The following is an 18,466-nucleotide window of genomic DNA, read 5'->3' on the forward strand; positions in this document are numbered from 1 at the left end:
AGTAGGCTTCTCTTGACATCCTGATACACAATGCTGAAAAATACTATATCAAACCTGAAGTACAACAGTGAAAAGTAAAAAAAAAGTAAATATTTTTGTTGGAATTCTTATTTCAGATGCTAACAGATGTTTAAAGACAATTGGTTGTGATTAAAGGTAAAGGTATCCCCTGTGCAAGCACTGGGTCATGTCTGACCCTTTGGGTGACGCCCTCCAGCGTTTTCATGGCAGACTCAATACAGGGTGGTTTGCCAGTGCCTTCCTCAGCCATTACCGTTTTCCCCCCAGCAAGCTGGGTACTCATTTTACCGACCTCAGAAGGATGGAAGGCTGAGTCAACTTTGAACCGGCTACTGGGATTGAACTCCCAATCTCATGGACACACAGCTTCAGACAGCATTTCTGCCGCTTACCACTTTGCGCCACAAGAGGCTCTTGGTTGTGATTATCTTCTGCCCATTTGGAATGGCTAGGGCAACCTTTGTCAACTTTTTTAACATTGAGAAACCCCTGAGAGATGCTTCAGGCTTCGAGAAACCACAGAAGTGGCAAGATAATGCAGAATATGGTTGGGAAGCATAGCTGGGTACATGTCCACCTGTGTATAAGAACTTATGACTTCAGTTTAACAAGTAGTAGAACTAATTATCAAAGTATATTTGAGGATACTTTTGAGTAAAGGAAGAAGAAACCTTGTGGTGGTCATGGCCAGGGATAACCATAAAGGTTTTATCTACAGTTGGTTCCTGCAGGTAAAAGTCTATAATAGTTCAGAGGCAGTGACATCAGCTCTGATTAATGTATGGAGGTTAAGGGACTGATATTGTGAAAAGACATGAGGTCTTGTGTATGTCACTGCTTTAAGAAGCAAAGCTTTGTGATAAATAATTGTGTAGAAAAACGAGGTTAAAGTATCTTCAGTATGTGGATGCAACTAGGAAGTAAGCTAAAAAATGAGAGGTGAACTATGTATGGCTCCCTGAACTTGAAAGGAGGGCAGGATAAAATTAACAGAATCATAGAGTTGGAAGGGGCCATACAGGCCATCTAGTCCAACCCCCTGCTCAACGCAGAATCAGCCCAAAGCATCCTAAAGCATCCAAGAACAGTGTGTATCCAACCTTTGCTTGAAGACTACCAGTGAGGGGGAGCTCACCACCTCCTTAGGCAGCCTATTCCACTGCTGAACTACTCTGACTGTGAAAAAAATTTTTTCCCTGATATCTAGCCTATATCGTTGTAGTTTAAACCAGTGGTCCCCAACCCCCGGTCCAGGAACCGGTACCGGGCCGTGGATCAGTTGTTACCGGGCCACGGCTCCTCCTTGTCCTCCTCCCTGGCTGCTGCTTTGGGGGCTGCCCTGCCACTCTGCTGCCGGCTCACCATTGGTGCTCTCCAGTGGCTACCATGGCTGGGGCTCCCCCTTGGCGTGGCAGTGCACAGCTGCTCCTGGCAGTGCCTCCCAGCGGGCGGCGGGAAGTCAGAGGCACCAGTGGGAAAGCAAGTGGAGCACGGGCTCAGCCGGCGGCAACGTCCCTCAGCAAAAACTACCCCCCCCCCCCCGGGTGTCAGTAAAATTTTCAAGCGTTGACTGATCCCCGGTGATAAAAAGGTTGGGGACCACTGGTTTAAACCCATTGCTGCGCGTCCTTTCCTCTGCCGCCAACGGAAACAGCATCCTGCCCTCCTCCAAGTGACAACCTTTCAAATACTTAAAGATATAACAGTGTTATTATCAGAAAAGAAACCAAAAGGCTGATGGACAGGATACTTTTTAAAAATAATATGTCAAGCTAGTTAGCAAATAACAAATATAAAATCAAATAACTGAAAGCCAGAGATAACCCACATACAAAAACTCAAAAACAACAAAACATTGGGCAGGAAGGAGGGACTGAAGGGAAGCAAAATGAAACAAAGTCTGCTCCTGGTGGAAGAGGGGATTACAAAGAAACACGTATTTCTTCCTGATGAGAGAATGTCAGCATTTGATGCCACAACAGAGAAGGCTTTCTGCGAGGTGACCAGCCTCATCTCAGAAGTGTTGATGAGCCAAGTCACTACCTCCACTTCAGTCAACATCCTAGTTGCAACATTCTGCATCAAAGGAAGTTTTTAGACACTTCAAGGGCAACCTCCTATAGAGTGCATTGCAGGAATCTAGATATTACTAGGACATGCACCACAGCAGTGTCTGCTTGGGGAAGGCCACAGCTGGCTAACCAATCAAAACTGATAAAAGGTAGTTGTGACCATAGCTACTACCTGCTTATTCAACAGCAGGCCTCAGTCCAAGAAAATCCCCAGGCAATGGACCTGTTCGTTCAAGAGAACAACCCATACAGAACCAGTGATCCCTTAAACCAGTGGTCCGCAACCTTTTTCAGGCTGCAGACCGGCAGTGGCGGGGAGGGCGATTGCCTGGGCGCACATGCCGTGTATGTGTGGCTGGGTCACACGTGTGTTTGCGCCATGCGCGGCTGCAAACGCGCATACGTGGCACTCCCACATTCGTGTGACCCGGCTGCGCATGTGCATTTGCAGCCGTGCATAGCGCAAATGTGCATGCACAGCCCGGTGCGGCCCTGCAGAGGCAGGGAGCCACGGCTCAGTGCCAGGGCCTTCATGGCCCGCAGCCCGGTGGTTGGGGACCACTGCCTTAAACCATGACTCAGATTTTTTTGTTCAATGGTTCATTGGGATTAGCTTCAGTTTATTAGCTCCCCTGTTTGAAACCTGATCCCCAGGTAGGACTGGAACCACTGCAATATCATACCTCCCAATCTCAGTTCAGAAAGGCAATCCCAAAGGCTGCCGTGTTTTCCACATAATAAAGTTCGACATGATATTCTGGTTGACAAGTTGGTAAAATGCGGTATGGATCCTATTACTGTTAAGTGGATTGATAAGGTTGATGGATTGCACCCCAAGTGTGCTTGTTAATGGTTCGTCATCCTCTTGGAGTGACAAGTGGAGTGCCTCAGGGATCTGCCCTGGGCCCTGTTGTGTTCAACATATTAATATATGATTTGGATGAAGGAACAGAGGGATGCTTATTTGCAGATGATACTAAACTGGGAGGGGCAGCAAACACAGCAGAAGACAGAATCAGGACACATGATGATCATCAAAGGTTGGATACACTTTCCTTGGATGCTTTAGGATGCTTAGAGCTAATCCTGCGTTGAGCAGGGGGGTGGACTAGATGGCCTGTATGGTCCCTTCCAACTCTATGATTCTATGATTCTATGACAGGCAGGAAAACTGGGCTAAAATGAACAAAATTAATTTCAATAGTGATAGTAAAGTAGTAAAGTTATGCACTTAGGAAGGAAAAATCAAATCCCTGATTATAGAATGGGGGAGACTTGCCTTGGCAGAAGACAATGTGAGAAAACGAACTAGGGGTCTCAGTAGACCATACACTGAACATGAGTCAGTGTGACTCAGTGGCTAAAAAGGCAAATAGGATTTTGGGCTGTATGAAAAGAAGTATAGTGTCATACTACTTGACCTTACAGCAGCATTTGACCTAGTCAACCACAAACCCCTCACTCACCACCTCACAGATGCCAGGATACAAGGGATAGCCTTTCCATCATATTCGGGACCTCTTTCAGGACTGGAGATGTCCCGGAGGATTGGAAGAGAGCAAACGTTATTCCGATCTTCAAAAAAGGGAGGAAGGATGACACGGGAAACAACAGACCAGTGAGTCTGACCTCTGTTGTGGGGAAATCACTAGATGTCATAGTCCTATTGTATATGGCACTGGTCAGACCACACCTGGAGTACTGTGTGCAGTTCTGGAGGCCTCACTTCAAGAAGGACGTAGATAAAATTGAAAGGGTACAGAGGAGAGCGACAAGGATGAACTGGGGCCAAGGGACCAAGCCCTATGAAGATAGGTTGAGGGACTTGGGAATGTTCAGCCTGGAGAAAAGGAGGTTGAGAGGGGACATGATAGCCTTCTTTAAGTATTGGAAAGGTTGTGAGAAGAGGGCTGTTTCTGTTGGCTGCAGAGGAAAGTATGCGCAGTAATGGGTTTAAACTACAAGTACAACGATATAGGCTATGTATCAGGAAAAAGATTTTCACAGTCAGAGTAGTTTGCCTAAGGAGGTGGTGAGCTCCCCCTCACTGGCAGTCTTCAAGCAAAGGTTGGATACACACTTTTCTTGGATGCTTTAGGATGCTCTGGGCTGATCCTGCATTGAGCAGGGGGTTGGACTAGATGGCCTGTGTGGCCCCTTCCAACTCTATGATTCTAACTGACAGGAGACAATCAAGCCACTGCAAACTCAGTTGTGGAGTTCCACAAGGAGTGGTCCCCTCCTCAATCTTATTCAACATCTTTATGTACCCTCTTGCCCAGCTAGTGCAGATGTTCAGGCTTGGATGTCATCTATATGCCAATGACATTCAGCACTTCCTCCTGATGAATGGCTTCCCAGATTCACCCCGAGAATCTTTAGCCAGATGCCTGGAAACAGTGACAAGATGATACAAGCAAAGTTGTCTGAAGTTCATCCCTTCAAAGATTGTCTGAAGTTCATCCCTGGACAGGAAGGGTCCAAGTGAGGATGTGTGATTGCCCAACCTGGACGGGGAGCGGCTGTCTGTGGCTCACTCTGCCAGAAATCTGGATGTGACCCTAGACACCTCCCTCTCTATGGAGGCATAGACTGCAAAAGTAGCACAGTGGCATTCTTCCACCTGTGCCAAGCCAAACTACTAGAACAGTACTTGGCCCCCGAACAAGTGATACATGCGATAGTCAGCTCTAGAATGGATTTCTGCAACTTGCTCTACACAAGCTTATCTATCCTTGATAAAGAAACTACAACTGGTGCCAAATGCAGCAACCAGGGTCCTCAAGAGAACACCCTGGGGGGCCCACATACAGCCCATACTCCGGCTGAAATGGCTACCAGTTGAATATTGGATCAGGCAAGATCTTGGTAATTACCTTTAAGGCCATAAGTGGGTTGGGTCCAGCATATCTGAGAGACTGTCTCTGTACCCATACCCCCAAGGAGTGTTACACTTAGCCAATACCTGGCCCAAAAGAAACATGTTAGGCCTCAACCAGGGCCAGGTCATTCTCTGTCCTGGCCCCCACCTGGTGGAATGAGCTCCCAGATCCAGGCCCTATCTGAACTATCACAGTTCTGCATGGCCTGCAAAATAGAGCTCTTCTATCAGGCATTTGGTTGAGGCCAATGATAATTTACTGGGCTCCCACCCAATCTCCTATCCAGACGAACACATTCTATGGGACTGCAGAAGGAATATCACCTGAAACTTGTTGATACGAAGTCTGTTGATACTGTTATCTAACATGTTAAAATTGATGTTAGGACTTTTGACAGTTACCAAACTTACCTGTACTTCATTATCCATCTATCTCTGTAAACCACCCTGAGCCAGAAGGGAGGGCAGTATATAAATATACGTAATTAGACAGACAGACAGACAAGCAAAGGGCTCTATTGAGATAGTATTTTCCAGCTATTCATGATGACCACAGGCAGAAGCGGCTACAGGTTATTTCTTTAAGGGAACTCGTGACTCTAAATATTCTGAAACAATATCACCACCAGTCATTGAAATGGGAATTACCATTCCAAACATTCAGGCAAACGTGAGCAGTAAATGATCATACATGAAAATGTTTAACAAATTCTAGGAACATCAAGGAATAACTGGCTAAGTTTATATTGATCCAGAACGCAGCAGCCAGGATTCTCACCAATACACTGTGGAGATCTCACATCCAGCCTGTAACTCAACTGGCTTCCAACTGAATTCCGGATCAGGCTTAAGGTTTTGGTTCTTACCTTCAAGGCCATATGCAGTCTGGGTCCAGTGTACCTAAGAGACCGTCTCTCCACCTATATCCCCAAAAGAGCATTATGCTCTGCCAATGCCAACTGGCTAGTTATCCCTGGCTCCAAAGAAGCACATCAGTCTTCAACGAGGGCCAGAACTTTTTCTGTCCTGGCCCCCACTTGGTGGAACGAGCTCCCTGAAGAGATCAGTGCCCTGTCCGAACTCCCACAATTTCACAGGGCCTGCAAAAGGGAGCTCCTCCAGCAGGCATTTGCCTGAGATGGTCAACAGCTCCTCTCTCAGACATCCCTCCATGGCCTGAACCAGTCTGTCTTCTCTAGGGGCCTTGGCTGGGTTCCGTTCCTGTTGTATTGTTTATGATCACTGAAATTGCGTTATTGGATTGTTGTTGTTGTATTTGCTTATGTTATGTATTAATTTGTTCCATGTATCCCCCATGTTGTATGTAAACCACCCTGAGCCATATGGAAGGGCGGCATAGAAATAAAATAAATAAATAAGATTCAAAACCAAAACCAAAAAAGGAACACAACCCAACCTTAACAGGTAGGAACTCAGGAGTTGAGCTGTACAATAAAATAATGTAAAAATGTTGATTATTTATTATAGTGCACAATTAAAAACAGAATAAAACTTCATAAAACCTATACAGAACTATACAGTACTAACGGTACTAAAACTATACAGTACTAACAGTAGGGTCAAAACGCGTTTGGTCTTATGTGCTGTTAGTTCTGTATAGTTTTTATGAAGTTTTTCTGTTTTTCATTGTGCACTATAATAAATAATCAACATTTTTACATTATTTTATTGTACAGCTCAACTTCTGAGTTCCTAAATTTAGAATATTATAATTTGCAAAACTGTTTTGCAGCTTCAGACCAACACAGCTGCGTCCCCCCCCCCCCATCTACAACCAATCATGTGAGACTCGGGACTGAAGGCACCTGACGGAGAAGTACCACGGCCGCCTTCGACACAATTCAGCGCACTTAAATTGTCCTCTGAAAGATACAAGTGAATATGAATTCCATTGTCTCGCATACAGCTCCGATGATAGATCACCATCATCACCAAGAAGAAGGAATAAAATAGAAAACCTGAGCGCGCGTCAAACCGCTACGCTCTCCTCTCGGCCGGAGCCGCCTCTTCAGCCCCGCCCTTCTCATTACGTCACTCACGGTCCTCCTCCGCCATTTTGTTTGACGGTCTCTCCAGCGCCTCGGCTCACTACCGGCGTTTGCGTCGCGCGCGGGCGCATGCGTGTTTGCAGTGGTGTTGGGACGGTCGGTGCTGGGGCGGGATTGAATGCGGCCTCCGGCGCTCTCGCAGCCATGTACCGCTCAGGCAGCGGCCGTGCGAGCCCGCCGTCCTCCAGCCGGCCCAAGGAGAGCCGCGGCTCGGGCTCCCGCCCCTCCCGCTCCGCCGCCTCCACGTCCGCCGCCACTCGAGGCCGCAGCCCGCGCCGCTCGCGTTCGCCCTCGCCCCGGGGCCGCCGTCATCGCTCGCCCTCCGGCAGCCGCTCGTCGCGCCGTTCGTCGCGCCGCTCGCCCTCTCCGCGCCGCTCGAGTCGGGTGCGCTCTCCGTCCGGGGGCAGCTGGAGCCGCCGCGGATCCGAGCAGCGGGACGGCAGCCTGAGCCGGGTAACGCCCCCCGAAGACTCGGCCTCTCGGCTTCCCCTTCTCCCTCCGCCTGGCGCCCTTCGAAATGGCCGCCTGCCTCCACGGGCCCGTCGGAAGACAACCCCCCCCCCCCCCGCGGCGAGCTCTGTCCAGTGCTCGGGAGCCCAAAGCGGCTGCCGCTGTAAACACAACCTTGGCGCTGTAACGCCCCCGCCCCCCGCCCCCGGGGTCGCCTTTTTGTTCGGTGGTCAGGGAGGCGAGGTAATACTACGGATAGGTGGGCTGCGTTTGTGCAGGGGCCCTGCACAGAGAGTTGGTGCTTGGTCTAGAGATGGTGCAGCCCAAAGACCAGCCTGACTGGAATAGTCAACCATCTATGTTGCATGCGCGTCAGGAAACCGCATGGACATCTTTGTAATAGTTCTTAGCTGGCGATAAGAAAAGCCCTGTCACTGTTGCAAGAGCTTTCGTGGTTAGGAATGAGGTGACCTGCTTGTGGAAAGCTTTACAGATACTCTCATTCAGGTGCCTTACCCACAGGTTAACGGTAGCCGTGGCCTTCGTTGTTCAGATCTTCCTTGTTCCACTTTAAAAACAGAACCACAAATTAAGTGAGGCAGGAATGCATGTGTCCATGATACCTGTAGCATTCAGTTTAGGTAGAAGTTGCAGTCTCGCTTTGCTATACGAGTGGTGCTTAATGTGCTATAAACTGCTAGTATTTTGGTTAGGTGGCACTGGTTGTACCTGAAACTATTTTTTTTCATTGTTGCTATCAACGCTCTGAAATCGAAGTTGGCTTTTTGCTGTTGAAAGAACCTCAGAATTTGGAAGCAGGAAACAGAGCATTTCATTTCTTGGGTTTTTTTCTTTTCTTCTAAAGCACTAAAACCTCATCCCACCCCTGCAAAAAAAGGAAAGTAAAAACACACACACACACACACACACACACACATCCAAAACATATTTTTGGGCCAGCAGTTTGGGACTTAAGGCTTTTAGCACCTCTCCCCTTTCATATTTATGTTTAATTTTTGCAGTTCCTTGAAGCATTGGCACTTGTACTCTTGCTTGCTACTGTGATTTCAAGAGCCAGATTTATATTTTTGGAGATGTGATTTGCAGAAATTTGTCTATTATAATGTTGTGCAGCACCTGGAATACAGGAAGCCATACTACATTGTTATTTGTTTCTTTTTCACTCAGAATTGGTGTTGGTACTTTGTTGTTAATTTATTTAAACTAAAACAAAAATCTTTTCAGTGCTCAATTTCAAATTCTGGCTGTTTTATAGACATCATGTTCTCACAAGATTCAGATGGTTCAGTTTTGGAATTTCCACTTCTTATCTTAAGATAATGAGATCATAATAAAATAAGGTGTTTTTTTTTACAAGAAATAAGGTTTTTTACAAGGTATTTTACAAAAAATTCTCCATCTTGGTGCTATTTTAGTTATAAGTTTTTAAAAATACAATACCATTATTTATTGGTAGGTCCAGAATAATAAGAACAAAGCTTCATTTGGTCCAGTATCCTATTTCCCATGGTGGCCAGATACCCGTCAACTGGATGTCCAGAAGCAGGGCGGGAAGGCAGTGAGAGTTCCCTATTGCTTCACCCCAGCAATGGGTTTATTATAGCATGTTGCTTCTATATGCATATTTCTCTGATCCCAGCTCTTCTGAAGCAGTGGTTAGAGCAGGGGTAGTCAAACTGCGGCCCTCCAGATGTCCATGGACTACAATTCCCAGAAGCCCCTGCCAGCATTTGCTGGCAGGGGCTCCTGGGAATTGTAGTCAATGGACATCTGGAGGGCCGCAGTTTGACTACCCCTGGGTTAGAGTATTGGACTAGCATCTAAGAGACCCAGATTCAGGTATTCACTCTACAGGAAGCTTGCTGAGTAACCTTGCACTATTAATGCTCCCTCAGCCTAATGTGCCCTGCATAGTCATGGTTGTGAGCAGGGGTAGTCAAACTGCGGCCCTCCAGATGTCCATGGACTACAATTCCCAGGAGCCCCTGCCAGCATTTGCTGGCAGGGGCTCCTGGGAATTGTAGTCCATGGACATCTGGAGGGCCGCAGTTTGGCTACCCCTGGTTGTGAGGATAAAAGGGAGGAAGGGAAAATGACAATTAAAGCGGTGGTGGGTCACCGCTGAATAGCAAAGCTGTGTATAAATAGCAAAATAAAATAGTTACTGTGGCTTGTCATTTTGATAGATCTACTTATGTATTTTTTCTAATTTCCTCTTACAGCTATCCCTTACATTCCTAGTTCTTGTGATGCTGAATTCCACCATGATGCACTTTTGGTCTCTCCTATGCATTCTCAGTTATCAGCCTGAATTAATAATAAACCTTTACCACATTCTTTCTTAGTTGTGTATCTCTTTGGAAGTTAGAATTTTTGTCCCAAAGGGTGTCATTGTAAATTTATATTTGCATTAACTGCATGCAGACATGATGACAAAACTGTCCGTGATGGAGGCATGAATGTAGCTTCTTGTGCTCCCGTACTCACTTTCTTCTCCCCTTGTGCATTTAATAGCACAAGGTAGTGGTTGGGGAGCACGGTATCAAGCTTATGCTTTAGGTTATGTGCATTCTGGCATCTGAGAAAACTGGAGTTTTTCTTCCAATGGTTAGGATTCTAAACTTTGATTTAATCTCAGTTTGTGGTGAACAAACAAACCCCGTTGTGCACTTGAGCCTGCATTTGGCCTTCATAGTGAATTGGACTGAAAGCATTCTGAGCCAGGAAATCATTTGTGCTCCACTTGTAAAGGAGAGGGGTGTCAATATGCATAAAAGTGCACTGCGTCCTGAATCGGTGGCAGTGGCAAACCTGGGTGCTTCACTTCTGCTTCCTCATGACTCTAGATCCATTTACGAACTAGTCTTTACATAGATCCTTGGAAAAAGCACCTGCTTTCTTCCTTTCTGAGAGGTTTATATGTCTTGCCTTATTTCCCCCATTTAACGCATTACCATTCTCCTATTTGACGAGCAGAACTGGGGAAATGCTATTCTTTGAACTGGAATAGCTATGGTTATACTGCTGGTGTATGTCTATTCTAAAAATGTTCAGTACGGATCATGCATTCCAGATAGTTATAAGTTGGCACTGATAAGCAGTGAAATCTGTAGAACTAGCCTGTAATACTGTTGGGTTACTTTGAATGAGATTCATCATAAACAATATATGTAATTTATTTGACAGTTATGCAGAGACACGAAATATTCTAAAATGTATGTTTTGTAAGATAGGATCACTTTTTTTTTCTTGTTGCAGAGACACTCTCCAGGCCGGCGCTCTCACTCTCCGGGTCGACGCTCTCCAAGTCGACACTCTGAATCTTCAGTAGAACAGAGCTTGCGGATCACAGTTGGCAATGACCACTATGGCATTGACACCCCAGAGCAAAGGAGATTGTCTGATAGACTAGGTTCACCAGTTGATACCCTAATTGATGTGGAAAGGTAGGGTTCTCTAGTGATCGGTCTTTCAGAATTGCTTCTTGGTGCTCATCTAGCGGTTGTAGTAGAAGGAAACGCAGCTGAGTTATGGCAGCCTCATAGAGTTTTGAAGGCAAGAGGTGTTGCAAGGTGGTTCATCATTGCCTGCCTCTAAAAACTTGGACTTCCTTGGGGGGGTCTCTCATCTAAGTGCTAATCACTGCTGACCCTGCTTAGCTTCTAAGATAAGCTTAGCCTGGCCCATCCAGGTTATATAGATAACTATAGGTTTTGCTGTGGGAGTGAAAATGTTAAAGGGCTGGAATTTATTGGACTTGAGCTATATTCCTGGAATCCTGTCTCCAGGATTTTTAGCTGTCTTCCATTTTGGATAGACAGATATCAAGTTTATATTTTAAATAAATTCTAGGTTGAGAAGGACGATAATACAAGTACAGTTAAAAAAAAAGATGGAGGCCTTTTACAGTAGAGAGACTAGATCAGAGGTGTCAAACTCATGTGTTATGAGGGCTAGAACTGACATACATGCTAGTTTGTATCTCATCTATCAGATTCTCGGATTAATAGACATTGTTGGTTCTTTATTCTGGATATTATTGCTGTTTTTCCTTCAATTGGCATATTAGCTCTGAAGTGTCCTGTGACATGTTTTACACAGTCATTCATTTTATACTCATTTCTGGTTTGTAGCAAACTTTATTTAACCCATATGTCTTAAAAGTAAACCCATAAAATGTTTTGCAAAACAGGATTAAGATGCAGAGTACAAAGCAAGCTTCAAATAACCTAGAAGGTAGCAGTTTGTAATCAGTGCCAAAGCCTCTCTTTTGCAGTCACGCTTCTCTTGTTATAATTTGAACTTCATTTAAAAATAATCCATTGGATTGGAGGAATAATGTAAATTTTATCTTGCACTTCTTAGTGCTAGTCTCATGCAGAAGTATGTGTTTATAGACTGTATTTGCAGCAGAGTACTCTGGGTATTTCAGTTAGCTGTAAAGACTAGTTTCTTTTTTTGAACTTGTCTGAACAATCAGATATTGCATAAGCAGCTAATGCAAAATATTTTTATCTTTGGATGAGGGAATTTATTTACCGCACTCCCTGGAGGCTCAGGGCAGTTTACATAAAATGTAGAAAACAATACAAGAAACAGTCCATAACATATAGAGAACCATAACATTAATACTATTAACACTGATAAGTGTAATAGTGGTAACAGTGCAAACAGGTCCAGGAACAGAACGCATTGATGGATTTCTGGGAGGGAGGTAGCAGGGGTCCTGCAGATGTTGTTGGTAATGCCTGGTCTCAACCAAATGCCTGGCGGAACAGCTCCCTTTTGCAGGCCCTGCGGAACTTTTAGCTCCGCCAGGGCCCTGATCTCATCTGGGAGCTCATTCCACCAGGTGGGGGCCAGGACAGAGAATGCTCTGGCCCCGTTGAGGCCAGGCAGGCTTCTTTAGGGCCAGGGAACATTAGCCGGTGGTTGGTGGTGGAGTGTAGAGCTCTTTGAGGGAGTTGGTAGAGGCTGTAGTTGGTAGAGAATGGGCTGGATGTGAGACCTCCATGGTGGTGGTGTAAGGTTCCTGGCTGCTGGGTTTTAGACCAGCTGTAGTTTCCGGGTCAAGACTAAGGGCAGGCCTGCGTAGAGCGAGTTACAGAAATACAGTCTAGAGGCTAGGTGTTCCGGGGCCAGGTAGGGCGCTAATAGCTTGGCTTGGTAGAGATAGTAAAATACCAGCTGCACTACCTTTGTGACCTGGGCTTCCATTGTGAGAGAAGGATCCAGAATCACGCCCAGGTTCCTGGTGGAGTGACCAGGGTGGGCAGACGTGCTTCCTCTCATGGACCCTTCCTACCCAGCCACAGGATCTCCGTCTTTGAAGGATTGAGCTTTGGACGACTCTCCTTGCTCTTCACTGCTGCTATGCAGCTGACTAATGCTTCTGGGGGAGAGTCAGGGTAGCCATCCATCAGGAGGAAGAGCTGGGTGCCATCTGCTTATTAATAACAACTGAGACCTAACTTCCGTACCAGCTGAGCAAGAGGGCGCATGAAGATGTTGAATAGGATAGGAGAGAGGACTGCTTGTGGGACGCCACAAGTAAGTTGTGTGAGGTTTGAGGTTTTCTTTCCTATTGCAACCCTTTGTCCATGACCCTGGAGGAAGATCAGCCCTGATATGCCCTCGTATTCGATGAGGCAGAGAGCTAGCAGCTCATGGTCAACTGTGTCGAATGCTGCTGAGAGGTCTAGTAATATCAGCAGTGCTGACCCGCCTTGGTCCATCTGGCGACGGGGGTCATCTATCAGGCAGACTAGCACTGTCTGTACCCCATAGCCAGGCCAGAAACATGATTGGGATGGGTCTAGAACTGAAGCGTCTTCCAGGAATGCCATTAATTGATCTGCGACAGCCCTTTCTACCATCTTCCCCAGAAATGCTAGGTGTGAGACTAAAATATAGTTTAGATTCAGCTAACTCAGTATAATGTGTTAACCCTTATACAAGCTGTCAGCAAGATAGACAATTGGCAAAAATAAACTTTTTGAGATTCCAGGGAGTGTAGCTAAGCATTTTGCTGAGAAGGGGACTCTTAGAAATCAGGCAAATAGTGCAATGGGAAAGTAGAAATGCTAAGACTTGGTTCTAGACATTGCTCTTTATGCAACATTTAGCATGAATTGAGGGCTGCATGTGTTTGTTCACAGTGAGAAGGTCCTGCCTAGATATCTTGTCTGTCTTTTGTGCTTTGGATGAATCACAGAAGCAGGAACTCGTGTATGAATTTGAGTGTATAATTACACTAAACATCTTGCTCCTCACTGGGGCATTCAGAATAGGAAATAAGATATCAGTAAGTGGAGTATTCTTTGAACTAGTGCCAGTGATAGATTTTAGGACAGCTGTTGAAGATTTTATAAAATATATTTGACCAGTGCTATTGACTGCACACATATATGAACCTCTTGTGTACAAAGGCTGATGGATGAAAAATTCAGTTTTGCTTCCCCTAGCTGAATATATTTTTAACTTTTAACTACAGTACCACTGAATTGAATTTTCCCTTTCATTTTCTCTTCACTGCATACTGATCTCAAAAGTAAGTAGTGAGAGTGTATGGGGAATCAAAACCACTCGTTTTGAAAAATCTTCTTAGTTCTTGCATGAAACAAGAGTAGGAAACACCTTTTTGCAGATTTCCTGTTCACTGACCAAAGTTTACCAGCTTTTTAGTACTTAGATGTATTCACAGGTGCAGTAAATCAATTTAAGAATTATATCTAATTTTAGAATTTAGAAGAAGCAGAGCTGTTTTTTTTTACAGCCCACTTTTCACTACCCTAAGAAGTCCCAAAATGGCTTACAAGCACCTTTCTCTTCCTCTCCCCACAACAGACACCCTGTGAGGTAGTTGGGGTTGAGCTCTAAAGGAACTGCTCTACAAGAACAGCTCTAAGAGAACTATTACTAGCTCAAAATCACCCAGTTGACTGCATGTGGAGGAGTGGGGAATCAAACCTGGTTCTCCAGATTAGAGTCCACCACTCTTAACCACTACACCAAGCTGGCTCTAAAAATATTTTAGATTGGGGGGTCGTCAACCCTTGGTCCGTTGCCTGGTACTGGGCTGCCGCGGGCTGCGCCTGCCTCCCCACCCCCCGCAGCGAGAAGGTCACCAGGCCATGAGCGAAGTGGCCACCAAAGCGGCCGCTTCGCTCGCGGCCCGGCTAGTTTCTTGCTGCGAGGGGGGGGGGGAGAGGCAGGCGCAGCCGCTGGCACACCAGCAGATGCAAACGCACATGTGGAGCTGCCATGCATGCACATTTGCGTCCTCTGCTGGCACAAACGTGCATGCGCAGCAACTCTGTGCATGCACATTTGCACACAGCTGCCGCGCATGCGCGGTGCACGGGCCGCCGGCGCTCCCCCACCCCGAAAGGTGTTCCTCAACCGCAAAAAGGTTGGGGTCTGCTGTTTTAGATAATTCATACATCTTGTTTTTGTGATCCCTTTTTATGGGTGTTTTGTCTGCAAATTTAGATGGAAGCAGATTTCTGCTTGCTGAAATGTAAATCCGCATGAAATATCTGTATTTAAGAAAGAGCAAACTGAATAATATATACTTGCTAGCATTATTCTGTTTTCTCCTTGAGTGGTAAAATTTCTCCAGTGCTTCAGTTTCACAGCAAGGGAATTGTTTCTACAGAGAAAGCACCTCTACTTTCTTTTGCTGATAATTTCAATTTTTGCTTGGAAGTATAAAAGGAGAAGTGAGAATACGTTTGAAGGAGACCGGAAATACAGTGACAATATTAGGTTAAATTTTAGGGCAGAAAAAGCATCTTTACAGGCTTGTTTAAAAGGTTGTTTAAGGTCCCCTGAGGCTATTTTATAATACCATTGTGAAAGGATTCTAACATATAACATAAGTTTCTAATAGAGAACCTCATCTTGAGAACCCATTTCAGTTGTAGGAGTACAAAGCAATGTTACAAGTTGCTTATAGGGATCTGAAAGTTGATGCAATGGGCATAACCATATAGTTAAGCACCACTTACTATTGTGTTCTTGTGGTTGGGGGGGGGGATGAATAATAGTGCCAGATTTTGAGACTTCCAGAGGCTGTGAAGAACTGTTATGCCCAGCCTTTCTGCATCATCTACAAGCCTCTTCCCAAATGTGACAAGAGGACCCTAAGGACACACTGGAGTTCAGTTGTCCATTATCCACAAAAATCACAGAACTGCCTGATACTGATCTTTTATTTGCATTATTAACGTAATTTGAAGAAGTTGGAATCAAAATAGGAGTGGGTGTGCAGTTATAATGCCAACATGTATGTGCAATGTGATAGTGTAATTTCATTTTCATAGAAAGCAAGTGAGACTTCTCTGAAAGCCATGTTCATGTAAGATGTTTTTGGGTGTCTGACACTGTAAATGAAGAAGAAGAAGAGTTGGTTCTTATATGCCGCTTTTCCCTACCCGAAGGAGGCTCAAAGCGGCTAACAGTCACCTTCCCATTCCTCTCCCCACAACAGATACCCTGTGGGGTGGGTGAGGCTGAGAGAGCCCTGATATTACTGCTCGGTCAGAACAGTTTTATCAGTGCCGTGGCGACCCAAAGGTCACCCAGCTAGTTGCATGTGGGGGAGCGCAGAATCGAATCTGGCATGCCAGATTAGAAGTCCGCACTCCTAACCACTACACCAAACTGGCTCTCTGATGAGAGGGAGGAAGTGCTATGAGCATCCATTTGTACTTCTGGACCTCGAGGGCTTATAAAAAGGTTTTCTAGTTTCAAATGGCTAATACTGTGTAGTAAAAATTGGATATTTTGGTAGAATTTTTAATGATAGATCTGTGTTGACTATTGTGCTTCTGCAGGCCAGTATGCTATTTGTGCTACAAGAATCTACTCTTGGATTTAGCAACCCAATCATGTTCACAAAAATGTCCCGTGCCCACAAAATAATGTATTCCTGGGGACTGAAGGGTGGATTGCTGCTTAGTATGCAAAATCCCCAGAACCAGCCATGCTTGGTTCAAAACAATAAGTGTGACTGGGTTTTGGATCGTCAGCAGGTTATTTTATGGTAGTCTGAGCACCAAATTCCTGACTTTGTTTTAACCTATCTCTCTCATCAGGGATGACCTGGCTGAAGGTCCAATATTTAGCAGAGGCCTATCACGTCCTCAAAGCCTTGAGCAATACTCCTCTCGTGAGGACTGTCCTCCTAGTCCTTACAGCACGAGACACAATGAGGACTATCACAGTAGGGATGTTTTTCTTCACCAGTCAGACTATAGCATGAACTATGACCACCTACAGGATATATCAAGAGAACCTGACAGGGATGGTGAATTACTTAGGAAGTCCTTCTATCAATCAGAGGAGAGAGGAAGAGAGCCAAAGCGTCCTCGATATGACAGAGACGACAGACTGCTTGCTGTGAACATGGAGCCTCAAAGTTTCTTGCCAGGAACACGAAATTACCGTAAAAGAAGTCTCAGTAGAAGCCCAAGCCCAGGATACCTGGATGAAGGCTTCAGGGAGCTTGAAAGTGCTAGGAGAAAAAGAGAAGAGGAGGAGCTGAGCAGAAATTCTAGTCAAGATCTTCCTGGCAGTGGCTGTGTGATCCCTGGCTTGACTAACCCTGTGCAATCCTCTGAACCTCGTTACCTTTATAGACCTGATGAAGCACCAGCAATGCCCAAAAAATCAATCCTGAAGAAACGAGTAGATGATCCTTCTGTGCAGGTTTGACCCACCTTTTCCCCCTGCATGTTAAACTGTCAGTCACACTTTGCTGGTTCTTATATAATTACTCTACTTTTATGTCCTTTTTTATGTTGGAACCAGTACCTTCAAAGTACTATTTTCTCCAGGATTCCTTGTTGTGCAATTGGTTTGGTGTGGATCACTGTCTGATTAACTTCTTGGTTCCCACTTGATCTAGAATATAATTTGGAGCAAAAGAAATCTAATTTTTCCTGATGGATCCATGTGTAGTTCAGCATATGCAACTTGCCACTTCAAGCATGCTAATTTTCATGTTAAGTTGTTAGAAAATCTTAGCACATTACTCAGTCTGAGTGATAGAGTGTGTTTTTAAATTTGATAAAAAGTAGGAGATACATTTTGTAGGATGACCAGTATTTATGTTGGAGCTGGATCTCTGGATTTAATGTGTGGTTCAAATATAAATAAAAACGATGGTTTGCTGGTACATGAATGAACCTACAAAGTGGGGGGGGGGATCATCTGGCCCACATGATCCTTCCCTCTGCATGTGGTATGTTAGCTAGACTTACTTTCATGTAAGTTAAACCATTGTATGTCATTATATTCAAATCTGAGACTGTTGAGCTTGTTCATCCCTGTATACCAAAGCTGCTTTTACACATGGATGTCTCCACCTTTGGAGGAGCTTCCACAAGAAGTGCACTTTCGGGACAAGGGGAAAACGTAGACCCCCATGCACTGTTATCCTACACACTGCTGTTTCCACAGTGGGGAATCTTTTCCCATCCCTGTGGCTTACCCTAATTTATAGAGGAAACTGCGAGCCACAGCTTGTAGTTCAGATGTAGTGGCTGTCATAAACCACCCTCTTTGCCCCCTTTTTTCCCTTGCTGTGGGCAGGCGGAGAGTGAGCAAGAGGGTATGTTTTCTGGCTTCTCAAAAGCTAAGTGTAGGAACATAACTGGGGACGTACACCCCTCCTCCCCCAAAAATTGTTTTAAATTCAGATTGATTTGGGCCAAATGAATTTAGTTATACTCAATTCACATGAATCACTGGCTTGGTATAGTGCTTTGGGTTTACCTCAGGATCAGCTATTAAGCAGAATCTTTAAGCATCTCTTCATAGAATTCAAATCAATCTGAATTGGATGCCGAATTGCTTCAGGTTTAGCTATTTGGTTCTGAAATGAGGAGGATAATCATGGCTTGGCTTAAAATTACTGGAAAAGCCCCAACTCAATATAATTTTCACCC

At 45.2% G+C, this 18,466-nt stretch overlaps 1 protein-coding gene across 2 annotated transcripts in view; it reads left to right on the forward strand.

Annotated features, from left to right (window-relative positions):
* Positions 1-7,082: 7,082 nt before the first annotated feature.
* LOC143840181 (uncharacterized) overlaps positions 7,083-18,466 on the forward strand; it is a 29,109-nt gene continuing 17,725 nt past the window's right edge. For both annotated transcript variants that reach the window (XM_077343368.1, XM_077343378.1), the window contains exons 1-3: positions 7,083-7,496; positions 10,773-10,960; positions 16,613-17,225. In XM_077343368.1, coding sequence (XP_077199483.1) covers positions 7,113-7,496; positions 10,773-10,960; positions 16,613-17,225 — 1,185 coding nt within the window. In that variant the 5' untranslated portion in view covers positions 7,083-7,112. The remainder of the gene's footprint in view (positions 7,497-10,772; positions 10,961-16,612; positions 17,226-18,466) is intronic.

This window comes from Paroedura picta, chromosome 1, assembly GCF_049243985.1.
Source record: "Paroedura picta isolate Pp20150507F chromosome 1, Ppicta_v3.0, whole genome shotgun sequence".
Lineage (NCBI taxonomy): Eukaryota > Metazoa > Chordata > Lepidosauria > Squamata > Gekkonidae > Paroedura > Paroedura picta.